The sequence below is a fragment of the Podarcis raffonei genome, chromosome 7, assembly GCF_027172205.1.
Source record: "Podarcis raffonei isolate rPodRaf1 chromosome 7, rPodRaf1.pri, whole genome shotgun sequence".
Lineage (NCBI taxonomy): Eukaryota > Metazoa > Chordata > Lepidosauria > Squamata > Lacertidae > Podarcis > Podarcis raffonei.
Genome location: NC_070608.1, coordinates 2,828,702 through 2,842,120, shown reverse-complemented (window position 1 = coordinate 2,842,120; position 13,419 = coordinate 2,828,702). Strand labels below are relative to the sequence as shown.

Sequence of the window (13,419 nt, the reverse complement as noted above, 5' to 3'; positions counted from 1 at the left end):
CAGTGTTTGTTGTGGGGGAGGAAGGGAAAGGAGAATGTTAGCCGCTTTGAGACTCCTTAAAGGGAGTGAAAGGCGGGATATCAAATCCAAACTCTTCTTCTTCTTCTTCAGACCCGAGGAAGGAGATTATGTATCTTCCTTCCTTCCTTCCTTCCTTCCTTCCTTCCTTCCTTCCTTCCTTCCTTCCTTCCTTCCCTCCCTCTCTCTTTCCTTGCAAAACCCAGCACACAGGACACAGTTCTCCTCCCCCTGAAATTAGCTTTGCCCCTTCTCTCCCCTTCTCTGCTCCCTATTTCTCTAGCTGCCGCTCTGTAGGTAACACCATTGTAGAGTCTGTGAAACAGCACAAGGAGACGGGAGGGTGTCATCCTGGCACAGCGAGGCCCTCGCACAGTGGCAGACGCCGAAGGACACAGCACCTTTACGGCTGTGCCGGAGACTTGAACGCGTCAGCAGGCATCAGCATAAACGCAGAGAGAGCCTTGTTAGAGGTCATTGTCCCAGGTGCCCTTGGGGGCCTATTGATCATCTCATTGTCATAACGCCATCGCAGGCTCCCTCCTTCCCAGCTGTGCACCCTTAACTCTGGGAGCAGAGGCACTTTTTAACTCTGTGTTGGCCAGGGTGGGCAAGGCAACCCCGGCTTAGCCGTGCATCCTGGTTCCTCCACCTGCTCACAGCGAGGGATGGGAGGGAGACGGAATTCAGGTTGCATTCAAAGGCAAACCTACCTAATGCACACTTCCAGTCCGTTTTTGAGAGCAGAGATCACATTTGCTGATTCTGGAGCCCTGCGTGTGCTTCTGCTCAGAATCGTAGGCACCAGTGTCTGTGTTTTGCTTGACATTATACACACACACACACACACACACACATGTTTTTTAACATACCATTTTCAACAATGATTAAACATACTTTTACATCTTATTAAATGTTTTTGACTTCCATCAATCCTGTCTGAAAATTTTCCAATCTAATCTCTCAGTATGCATTTCTTATCTTCCCTATTACATTTCAAACTCATAACCAATATCTCTATCTTTTTCTACTTTGTAACACTTTGTATATTTCTCCTTACAAAACGTCTTGTAGTCCTACTAGCGTAATTTGTTGATTACAGTTGTTGCTCTTCAAATAATTCATACAGTGGTACCTCTGGATACGAATGGGATCCGTTCCGGAGCCCCGTTCGCATCCTGAAGTAAACGTAACATGCGTCTGCGCATGCGCGGGTTGCGTTTCGCTGCTTCCGCGCATGCTCGTGTCACACTCCGGAAGTAACACATTCCGTTACTTCCGGGTCGCTGCGGAGCGCAACCCGAAAATGCTTAACTTGAAGCTACTTCAACCTGAGGTATGACTGTATACTTCTTCCAATCTTCTGTAAATCTCTGGTCCCGCAGGTTTCGAATCCTTCCTGTCATTTTGTCCAATTCTGCATAGTCCATTAATTTTGCCTGCTATTCTGCTTTGTGTTTCTCTTGACATTCTAGTTAGACCTCACCTTTTCCTCCAAAGAGCTCAAGGCATGGCTCCCCCTCCTTGTTTTAGCATTAACCTGGGGAAGTAGGTTTGGCCGAGAGATGGTGATAGGCTCCAAGCCACGCAGTGAGCTTCAGGACTGAGTGAGGGGATTCGAAACCTGGTCTCCCAGGTCTTAGCCCGACACTCTAACCACTGCACCGTGCTGTTAGCCACCTGGGCAGGTAGGTGTCTGGGAGCTTTCTCCATCCTTCCTGATCTGCCCGAGGGTTCTCCTGGGCTCCTGCAGCCGAGCAAAGTGAGTCCGTCGCAGGAAAAAGCACAAACAGCTGCTTTGTTTTTTGGGCCAAGGAAATGACGCTGCTCTAGAAGCTGTCACAGTGGATGAGGCCGGTCGTGGGACTTTATCCAAAGGCAAAAGCCAGGCAGGCTCAGAAGCTTCGTCTCCTAGATACTTAGCAGTTTGTTCTACGTTGGAAAGCGCTTCCACTTAAAGAGTGTTGTTGTTGTTGTTTAGTTGTTTAGTCGTGTCCGACTCTTCGTGACCCCATGGACCAGAGCACGCCAGGCACTTCTGTTTTCCACTGCCTCCCGCAGTTTGGTCAAACTCATGTTGGTAGCTTTGAGAACACTGTCCAACCATCTCGTCCTCTGTCATCCCCTTCTCCTTGCACCCTCCATCTTTCCCAACATCAGGGTCTTTTCCAGGGAGTCTTCTCTTCTCCTGAGGTGGCCAAAGTATTGGAGCCTCAGCTTCAGGATCTGTCCTTCCAGTGAGCACTCAGGGCTGATTTCCTTCAGAATGGAGAGGTTGGATCTTCTTGCAGTCCATGGGACTCTCAAGAGTCTCCTCCAGCACCACAATTCAAAAGCATCAATTCTTTGGCAATCAGCCTTCCCTTCTTTATGGTCCAGCTCTCACTTCCATACATCACTACTGGGAAAACCAGAGCTTTAACTATATGGACCTTTGTTGGCAAGGTGATGTCTCTGCTTTTTAAGATGCTGTCTAGAGTGTTACTGTGAGCAATTTTGAATCCTCATCACTTTTAATCTGTATACCGCCGTTCTATATCACTCTGCACAAGGCAGTTTACAAGCTGAGGAAGCAGCAAAGTATGCAACAAAGATCACACATCTTCTAGCAGTCCAACCCAATGCAAATAAGTCACAATAAAAAAATATTTTTTAGTCGGCATCCACCTGTCTTGGGAGACAATTCAAACTGCCTTTGGGAGTGAATTCAAACTGTAGGAGAATTACAGCACCTGCTGCGGCTGTGGAGACCGATAGGGGAGAGACATGTTTTGTTGCAGCTGGGGCGTGACTTAAAATAAACAGGTTACATAAAATAAAGTAGTATTCAATGATCCGTTAGAATATAACAATACACAATAAAATTACCTCCCAAAATACCAGCGAATAATAATTATGCAAAAAATCACTCTCAACAATTACAATAAATCATTGCTAAATTATAATTGATAAAAATAACAGCAAAGTTACAGTATATAGGTGCCTTAAGAAAATCAGTTTAGAAATAAGGCTTGAAGCTTTCATTTGGTAAATCAGATTAATCAACCAAATGTGTAGTTGATTGATCTATGGGCATAAGTGGCAATTGAGGGGGTTAAGGGTACATGAACTAATTTTTTTCAGTTGCTTTTGATTCTGTACCAGCAACAGGGACTGAAATATGAATTCTTAATCTTAATTCCTTCTAGTGAGGAATGGCATCTTCTCATTATATAGTTTACTGAAACACGCTTCTTTTTGTATGTCTTAGGAGGCACCAATATCAAGGTTTTCCCAAGAAGTAAATTTGGTTAAAATTTAATTGATTTAATTGGTCAAACAACAGGTAATTTAATCATCCAAAAATTATTTCATTAGCTGATATAATTTACGACAACAAATAAGTGTTCTGGATAATCAACAGGTTAAAGGCCTGCGTTTTTTATTTGATTTCATTGCGTATAGCTCATCTTTCTACAGCAGCTGCGCTTGAGGCAGCTCAGAACTTGCAGAAACAAGGGAACGAACTCAGCAAAAGCTTTGCAGCTTGCAAGTCACGCCGCTTGCCTGTGTCCCTGAAGCCTGCCCCATTGAGCCGGTGTCCTGTGCCTCATGACCGCATTGTGTCGTGCCCCCGCCTCCTCCGCCCCAGGGCTGCGAATGAGACCCACCTCCGCATTACAGAACAGAGCAGATATATTTATATAGTCCCAGAATAGAAAAGGTAGCTAATTCTGTCCGTAGCCGTTCTGGCAGGAGCCTCTCTGCCATTCCTTTCGCATCAAACGCTTCCAGCCTCGTATCTGGGTATTTTCCTTTTGCAGGGGTCTCAGCGCCTCAGACTTGCACTTATGCAAGAACCCAATCCGCAGCCCCACCCTCTGCTACGCACACCCAAAACCTCATTGCAGCGGTTGCTAAAGGCTTGGCATATCGCTCCTTAGAGGTAAAAGGTCCAGAAAGCAGCCACTTTTGCTTCTCTTCTATAGCTCTGTGCCAAGCACCCAAGAGTGCCATCCCCAGTTGCCGCTGGTCCTTAAACGCTTCCTCCCGCTTCCTCCTTAGGTACCGTATTTTTCGCTCTATAACACGCACCCGACCATAACACGCACGTAGTTTGTAGAGGAGGAAAATCCGTAGGCATGCCACCCGTGGGCATTCCCTCCATAACACGCACAGACATTTCCCCTTACTTTCTAGGAGGAAAAAAGTGAGTGTTATGGTGCAAAAAATACGGTAATTCCCACTTCCTGTCCTGCCCCCTTGCGATTGCAAAAACCAGGGAACATGTCCCTGTCACCTGCAAAGAAAAAAGGTCAGTGTTCCTCTGATGCTGTCTCCTTGCACAGAGGGCCTCCTTGGTAGTGGCACCCGCCCTGTGGAATGCCCTCCCTTCAGATGTGAAGGAAATAAGCAGCTATCCTATTTTTAAAAGACATCTGAAGGCAGCCCTGTTTAGGGAAGTTTTTAATATTTAATGCTGTATTGTTTTTAACACTCAATTGGAAGCCGCCCAGAGTGGCTGGGGTAACTCAGACAGATGGGCGGGGTATAAATAATAAATTATTATTATTACTTTTATTATTATTATTATTTGCGATAGAAACGGGTGTGGGCAGTCGACTCTCTCCGTGGCACCTCTGACGTCTCTGCTGCCCGACCCACGGTCCCGGAGGCAAAGCACAGTGAAACTGGGTGCGGGGTATGGGCAGAGTGGCAGGTGGATTATTTGAGGCGTGGTTGCGCATCCAGCGTGCACCACACACCCCTTTTCCAAAATGAGCATGAGAGATGAGTGCGGAGAGCACACTCTTCCTTCATCACCCTTCCACCCTGTGCAGTTCTGCCCAAGAGCTACCTCTGGGCAAGCGACTGGAGTGGGGACATCAGCCCTGCTTTTGCTATAAGAATGGCAGGACGCAGGCTTGTTCCACTCCTTAACTGCTTACGGAACGTAAAGTATTTTTCGCACTTGCAGAATCACAGAATTGTAGAGTCGGAATCCAGTCCAACCCCTTGCAATGCAGGATGACTTCGGACGTTGTGCATTTGATCCATTTGTCTGGGGTTTGCCTCTTCTCTTTTTTATGGTTTTATTTGCTTTTAAACGTCTGCCGTTCGAGGCTTTTCTTTTAATGGAAAAATTAAGGAAAGGTCATCATTCTCTCGCCCTTGTGGATAACCTTTGCTTGATCTGCTTTGTCAACACCTTGTCTTAGAAAAAGACCTTTCTTTCAAAGCTCTAACAGAGCATCCTGGGCTCTCAGTGGTCAACGAGATGCCTGTGGGAAACCTGCACTCAGGATTCGAACACAAGACCTGAGCTCTCCCTGCCTGTGGTTTCCAGAAACTAGCATTCAGGAGCATTTTTGCCTCTGACTCTGGGGGCAGAGCAGAGCCATCCTGGTTAGTGACCCTTGAGAGCCCACTCCTCCTCCAGTCCTCTTCCGAAGCCATCCAAGTGAGCCTTCACTGCCTCCTGTGGCAGTGAGTTCCATAGTTAAACTGTGCTGGGAGACACCTGGCAGCTGCAGTTTCTCCCCTACATTATTACCCATTAACCAGTGTAGGCCAACTTCCCCCAGTGCCAAAAAGGACATTGAATCTGGGGGTTCCTGCATTGACCCAGCCCAGCTTTGGCTCAACATTGACCCTGCTCACCAGTTAACACCATCTGTTCTGGCCCCACAGAATCGCAGGGTTTGAACGTGCACCAGTATGCCCTGGTCAGTTTCTGTGAAATGGGAATAAGGAGCGTTCTGTTTGTTGTGCAATGATAACGAAGCAGCTGCTCATTTGTTACTGTTGTTATTTATTAAATTTGTTAGTCACCTTATCTTGCCCAAAGCTGCCCAGAGCAACTTGCAAGTTGCGTTCCTTCCTCTTGAGGAGAGAGAGAAGAGAGTGCTTTCTTAATGTGTGTGTGTGTTTGGGGAGTCAATCCCCGTTCAGCTCATTGGCCTTATTCATTCATTTCTTGCATTTGCACCTCACTTTTCCTCCCTCTTAAGGAGCTGAAGGAGGCATATGTTTAACCCTCTCTTTCCCCCTCCTCATTTCATCCTCACAAAGCCCCTGCGAGGTAGCTTCGGCCGAGAGCAAACTCACAACAGTGTGTTTCTTCACGGTCAAGTAAGCATTTGAAGCCTGGTCTCCTAGGTCCTAGTCCAACAAACTGACCGCTAGGTAACCCTGTCCTTAAAGGTAAAGGGACCACTGACCATTAGGTCCAGTCGTGGCCGACTCTGGGGTTGCGGTGCTCATCTCGCTTTATTGGCCGAGGGAGCCGGCGTACGGCTTCCGGGTCATGTGGCCAGCATGACTAAGCCGCTTCTGGCAAACCAGAGCAGCGCACGGAAACGCCATTTACCTTCCCGCCGGAGTGGTACCTATTTATCTACTTGCACTTTGACGTGCTTTTGAACTGCTAGGTTGGCAGAAGCAGGGACCGAGCAACCGGAGCTCACCCTGTCACAGGGATTCGAACCGCCGACCTTCTGATCAGCAAGCCCTAGGCTCTGTGGTTTAACCCACAGCGCCACCCACGTCCCCTACACCTGAGTAAAGCCAGTTAGGATCAGGCTGCACGTGCGTCGAGTTTAGAGGGTCATGGCAGCTCAGCTGGTCCTCTGGGTGCCCCATCCTCTCTCCCTCCCCAGTGAGCAACCTGGCTGGGTGTGGACCGCGAAGTGGGGGCCATCTCTCTATATTGGTCCCTTGAGAATCCTCCTCGGAAAGCCCCCAGCCCTGCCTTGTATGGTAGCACTCGGGGCAGTGGATGCCATCGGGTCGCAGACTTATGCAGGCTGACCGAATAAACTTGGAATGCCAGCCAGCTTGCGTCCCCATGTGCCAATGAGGTGTAAAATACCTCCTTGCTCATTTTTAGGTAAGAATGCCAGGGGGGTGGGTGGGGTGTTCATCAGGGTTGAGAGGAGGGGGCCGCTGCGTTCCAGCCCCCCCTTTTCCGGGAGAGGGAGGGCGGCCGCCAGACAAGAGGAGCTTTTAAATAGCAGGCTCCCTCTGTCTTTATTAGCCCTGCCAACAGAGACGTCAAACATGATAAAACATCACATTAGCCGGATTTGCTCAGAGGCACCAGAGCCTGCGGGATGGGACAGGCCTTGAGCCAATGTTTGGGGGTGGGGAGGCTGGGCAGGAGGAAGAGGGGAGGGCACCTGTTAAGTGCCAGCACTTAGGTGAGGAGCCTGCGAAACGAGGTGTGAAAGAACATGGCAGCGTGGTTTAGTGGTTAGAGCAGCGGTTCCCAAAGGGGGCAGCCCCACCCCCACCCCATCTGTCAGACTTTGAAAAGCTGGCTATTGCTGGTTCACGTCTGTCAATTTCATGGAGTGAATTAAACTAAATAGTTTTAACTGGATTTTGAATAAATGCGCAATCAATTGTTACCGTTTTGAATTGTGTTATTGTGTTGTTATCTTCCTCAGTGGGTTGTGCAGTGATGTTCTTTTTACAGGGGAAGGGGCACAGCTTATTTTCAAAGATGGGTTCTCCATTCCTTTGTGGGCTGATTTCTATTATTATTATTATTATTATTATTATTATTATTATTATTATTATTATTATTATTATGCAGCCCATCTGACTGGTTTGCCCCAGCCATTCTGGCTGGCATAGTTTATGTGGGGCCCACACTATGCCTTACTATGGACATGCTGTGTGGTCTATTTGGTGTCAGGGCCTCCCTTTTTTATCTTTTAAAGCAACCCCCCCCCCTCCAGGGTTGTTGAGAAGGCAAAAGCCATAGGGCTTTGAAGTGCTTTGCAAATTGAAAGTCCTCTTCCTACAAATGTGGTCTTCCATGGGCTGGGGTGGGGAGACATTCTGAACCCCACTCAGGTCTAGGGCGATCTGTAGTCTTTACCAGGGCAACACGCGCCTAGATTTCTCCCAGCTTCTGCCTACTGTGATTTTAAAATTTACCTGCTTAATTCTGGCGCCCTTTGCAGCATCAAATTGTATCTCCCAGTAGCATGAAAAGCTTTCCGTTTTTATTTATTTTCCGTAACATGTTTTACAATGAAGCATAGATCTGTTTTTATTTACTTAAGTCATTTCTATACCGCTGAATCTCAAGCATCTGCAAGTGGCGCACAAATAAATACTCCATACAGGACAGAAGTAATAAAACAAAAGAAGTTTATCGACCAAAAAGCAGCACTTTCTTAAAATGCTTGTTGAAGCAATAAACTCTTTGGTTATGAGCCTGAAGTTCAACAAGGAGGGTTCTTCTCTAATCTCAGTCAGGGGCGAATGCCATAGACTTGGTCCCACAGCCTGAATGCCCTGCTTCAGGTAGTTAGGAACCTTGCATATAATAATAATAATAATAATAATAATAATAATAATAATAATAGTAATAAATTATTTAATTTATACCCCGCCCTCCCCAGCCAAGACCGGGCTCAGGGTGGCTAACACCAGGTATAAAAACAATTGATTAAAATACAACTTAAAAACAAGATTAAAATACAACATTAAAATGCAGCCTCATTTCAGTAGAAACTCAAATCAAAAAACTTTTTTCTGAGTCAAGGGCGGGGGGGAGGCAAGAGAGACTTTCCCCCCCCCCAAGATCTCACGGACCAAGGTGGGTATTTTCAGATGCTGTGCGTGGCATGGAGAGTGGGGAAAGAGAACAGGTGTTTGTTCGTTTTTTGTCTCTCTCCTAACCCATGGACATCCAATGAAGCCAAATGTTGGAAGACTCGGGAGAGATAAAAGAAATTGCTTCACACAGAAAATAGTTAACCTGTGGAACTCCCTGCCACAGGAGGCAGTGATAGCCTAGATGGCTTTAAAAGAGGAGTGGACAGTTTCATAGAGGAGAGGGTTATGAGTGCCTGCTTGCCTTTACGGCTTTGTCCTGCCTCCACAATTGGAGGCAGCAATGCTTCTGAACACCAGTGGCCGGAAACCGCAGGAGGGAGAGAGCTCTTGTGTTCGAATCCTGCTTGCTGGTTTCCTATTGAGGCATCTGGTTGGTCCCCGTGAGAACAGGAGGCTGGACTAGGTGGGATCCAGCAGGTCTTGTTCATGTTCTTAAGTTAAGAAGAAGTTGACCTTAAAAAAAGTTCAAAATGTAAACAAAAGCAACAGTTGATGATAGATGATAGATAGATAGATAGATAGATAGATAGATAGATAGATAGAGGTGTGTATATATAGGTAAAGGTAAAGGGACCCCTGACCATTAGGTCCAGTCGTGGCCGACTCTGGGGTTGCGGCACTCATCTCGCTTTATTGGCCGAGGGAGCTGGCGTACAGCTTCTGGTTCATGTGACCAGCATGACTAAGCCGCTTCTGGCAAACCAGAGCAGCGCACGGAAACGCCGTTTACCATCCCGCCGGAGCGGTACCTATTTATCTACTTGCGCTTTTGACGTGCTTTTGAACTGCTAGGTTGGCAGGAGCTGGGACTGAGCAACGGGAGCTCACCCCGTCGCGGGGATTCGAACCGCCAACCTTCCAGTCAGCAAGCCCTAGGGTCAATGGTTTAGACCACAGCGCCACCCGTGTCGTGTGTGTGTGTGTGTGTGTGTGTGTGTGTGTGTATATATACATACATAAATAATAAAATTACATATTAAAATACATGGCAACTTTACACATTGCATGAGCATTGACCTTTGTTTTTCTCCTTTAGGGAAGAGGAAGCTGAAGAAACGCCCGGGCCTTCGAGGGCAGAGCAGCGGGGAGACGTCTGGAGCCCCGAGACCCCCTCTCCGACCAGCAGGCTAACCAAGCTGCCCTCCTTCATCTCTCTCCAGTCGCCCCCCACGTCCCCCAGCGAGGATGACCGCAAGCCTGAGAGGGATCGGAGTGGGGAAGACGCAGGTACAAGCGCGGCTTCTGGTCCTCAACATTGGTGGGCTGAGCAGCCAGAACCGTCTTCCGGCAATATGCCAGTGTTCATAATGTGTTCGAGGAGTGTTTGGGTTCTGCTTCCGGGGAAATGCAGGGCTTCCAACTTGAATAAAATATTGAGTAAGCCCCACATAATCGCAAGACGCAGCACAAACACACCAGTCGAGTGGCAGCGCCCATCAACTGGGGTGGAGGGAATGGCAGCCTCAGATGTTTTATTGGGGGGTGCGAAGGGACCTCAGCCCCTAGCAACTGGCTCCCATGGCCTGCTAGATCAGGCCAACGTCCCCTCTAGTCCAGTGTCCTGCTTTCACAGTGGCTGAACAGGATCCAAGCACAAGAGCCCTCTCCCCTCCTGCAGTTTCTGGTATTCAGAAGCGTCGCTGCCTCCAATTGTGGCGATACAACATAGTCGTCCTGGCTAGCAGCCATTGATAGCCCTGTATGTATTTCTGAAAATTTGTTAGGCTCTTGCAAGTGACGTGTGTTGCAAAATTGGATGGGGGGAAAGTGGGTTACCTTGCCACCAGAATCCGTTTTTGAAGTAGGAATTGAATTGAAATTGAAATACTTTATTGTCACTTGTAAAACTTGTATCCAGTGAGATTACACGAGCACCCCTCCACTCAGCTCTTAGTCTTAATTCCCCTCGTTTACTGACGCACACCCACCAAACCCGAAAGTCCGTTGCCCTGTTGTTGTCTTTTCATTCATCAGCCTAACAGCCCATGGATAGAAGCTGTACTTTACCCTGTTGGTGCGACTAATCATGCTTCTGTATCTTCTGCCTGAGGGCAGGAGATCAAGAAAGTGCCGGCCATGGTGTGAATCATCCCTGAGAATTTTCCTCACTCTCCTGAGGCAATGTTCTTCCGCTATTTCATCCAGCGGATTCATGGGACAGCCCATAATATCTTGTGCTGTATTCACCACCCTCTGTAGGCACTTCCCATCAGTTGATGTCAAACCAGCGTACCACACCGTGATGCAGTAGGAAAGGACACTTTCTATTGTGGACCAGTAGAAGGAGATCATCAGGTGTTGATTGACATTGTTCTTCCGCAATGCTCTGAGGAGATGGAGTCTCTTTTGGGCTTTCTTAACCACCTGGGTTGTATTGATTTTCCAAGTAAGGTCTTCACTGAGATAAACTCCTAGGAATTTAAAGGAAGAGACTCTCTCCACACAGCCCTCCCCGATGCACAGCGATAGAGCTCTGTTTTCTTCAGGGACCACTAAATGTTCTTAGGAAGCTCACAGGCTGAGCATGAAGGCAGATGCCCCCCCCCAGCTGTTGTTTATTTTGCTTCTAGTTATCTCCCACTTCGACCACTGCAACACGCTCTACGTGGGGCTACCTTTGAAGGTGACCCGGAAACTGCAATTAATCCAGAATGCGGCAGCTAGACTGGTGATTGGGAGTGGCCACCAGGACCACATAACACCGGTCCTGAAAGATCTTCATTGGCTTCCAGTACGTTTCCGAGCACAATTCAAAGTGTTGGTGCTGACCTTTAAAGTCCTAAACAGCCTCAGTCCTGTATACCTGAAGGAGCGTCTCCACTCCCATCTCCCGCACACTGAGATCCAGCGCTGAGGGCCTTCTGGCGGTTCCCTCATTGCGAGAAGTGAGGTTACAGGGAACCAAACAGAAGGCCTTCTCGGTAGTGGCGCCCACCCTGTGGAACACCCTCCCCTCAGATGTGAAGGAAATAAGCAGCTATCCTATCTTTAAAAGACATCTGAAGGCAGCCCTGTTCAGGGAAGTTTTTAATATTTAACGCTGTACTGTTTTTAACACTTGATTGGGAGCCGCCCAGAGTGGCTGGGGAAACTCAGCCAGATGGGCGGGGTATAAATAATAATTATTATTATTATTATTATTATTATTATTATTATTATTATTATTATTTGGAAAGAGAGGTTACCTCTGCAGATGGCGATTCCAGTGACCCTTCATGGCTAAGCCTTTGCAGAGAGTGCTTGATTTTGCTGGGTGACTTCCACTAGTAGCCGGCCACCCTGAGTCCCTTCTCTTCCCAGCTCTTTGCAAGGCTGGCCACAGGCAATTGTTCCAAGAGCCTTCCTTATCCTCTCTGTTCCTTCCCGCTGGGGGGCTCTGCAAACCCCTCCGCCTTCTCGTCGCCGTGGCGAGGGCAGAAGCGAAGCCTCCCGTTGCTGCGGTGCTAATCGTCCGCAGGTAATGCGGCTTTCCATATTTCACCTTCCAGTTAAATGGTTTGCGCCGGAGCAGTCGGTCCTCCCCGTGCTAATTGTAAGCGAGTGCACCAATGTCGGCCCTTCCAATCGAGTGCTAATTTAATTAGAAAGCACCCATTTTAGTTAATTTGTTCGAGAAGATCACTGCTGGCTCCTGGAGAGAACAGATGTTCCCCTCTCCCCCGATGAACATTCTGGGGTTTGTAAATGACTCCACTCAGCCTTGTTTAGGAGAGAAAAGAGGATTTTATGGTGGCAAACGACCCTTTCTGTAAACATTTTACAGCTCTCTGCACGTTTGAGTGAGGATAAACCCCTGGCAACTCGGCGGGCTGCAAATTTGCGGCCATACGGCTATCATTTTATTGTCATATTTCACGGTCGTAACGTTAATGGAAGATGCTCGCTCCAGTCTTTTTTAACAGCTCCGCTGAGCACGCTCAAAACACTTTCGCTTTGGAAAATTCATTGAGGTACAGCGCTTCAGTTTTTGTTTACCGCTTCCGCTTCTGTGGGAATAACTCTGCCAAGAGCCTCCTTTCCCTCCCTGCCAATGCACACACCTGTATCACGCCAGCGGGCCTCACCCTGGGCTCTGGGCTCACAGGTCTGGGCAACACAGGTTAAGAAGTGTTCAGAAAAGGGTGGCCAAGATGATAAGAGAGTCTGGAAACCAAGCCTGATGAGGAACGGTTGAGGGAGTTGTAGATGTTTAACCTGGAGAAGGGAAGACAGAGAGGTGATAGGACAGCCACCTTCAAATATCTCAAGGGCCGTCACGTGGAAGATGGAGCAAGCTTGTTTTCTGCTGCTCCAGATGGGACAATCTGAACCAATGGATTCACATTGCAATAAAGCCGGTTCCAATTAAATCTTAGGAACAACTTTCTAAGAGTGAGAGCCGTTTGACAGTGGAACAGACTCCCTTGGAATGGGGAAAGAGGTTTTTAAACAGGGTTAGGATGACCATATTATTTATTGAATTTATATACCTGATGATGATGATGATGATGATGATGATGATAATAATAATATTGTTTTATTTATATCCCGCCCTCCCCAGCCAAAGCCGGGCTCAGAGCGGCTAACAGCAATAAAAGTAACACAGCATTCTAAAACGATTCATTCTAAAATCCGTTCAAAATCAAATTCATGGCAACCATTGGGCTAGAGTTCTGTGAGGATTGCCAAAGGAGGGGTCAGACTGTGCCTTGGCCAAAGGCCTGGAGGAACAGCTCTGTCTTGCAGACCCTGAGGAAAGATGTCAAGTCCCACAGGGCCCTAGTCTCTTGTGACAGAGCGTTCCACCAGATC

At 47.8% G+C, this 13,419-nt stretch overlaps 1 protein-coding gene across 1 annotated transcript in view; it reads left to right on the top strand.

The window, feature by feature from the left end:
- ZC3H3 (zinc finger CCCH-type containing 3) overlaps window positions 1-13,419 on the top strand; it is a 274,215-nt gene that overhangs the window by 236,017 nt on the left and 24,779 nt on the right. The window contains exon 11 of the mRNA XM_053395133.1: window positions 9,665-9,855. Coding sequence (XP_053251108.1) covers window positions 9,665-9,855 — 191 coding nt within the window. The remainder of the gene's footprint in view (window positions 1-9,664; window positions 9,856-13,419) is intronic.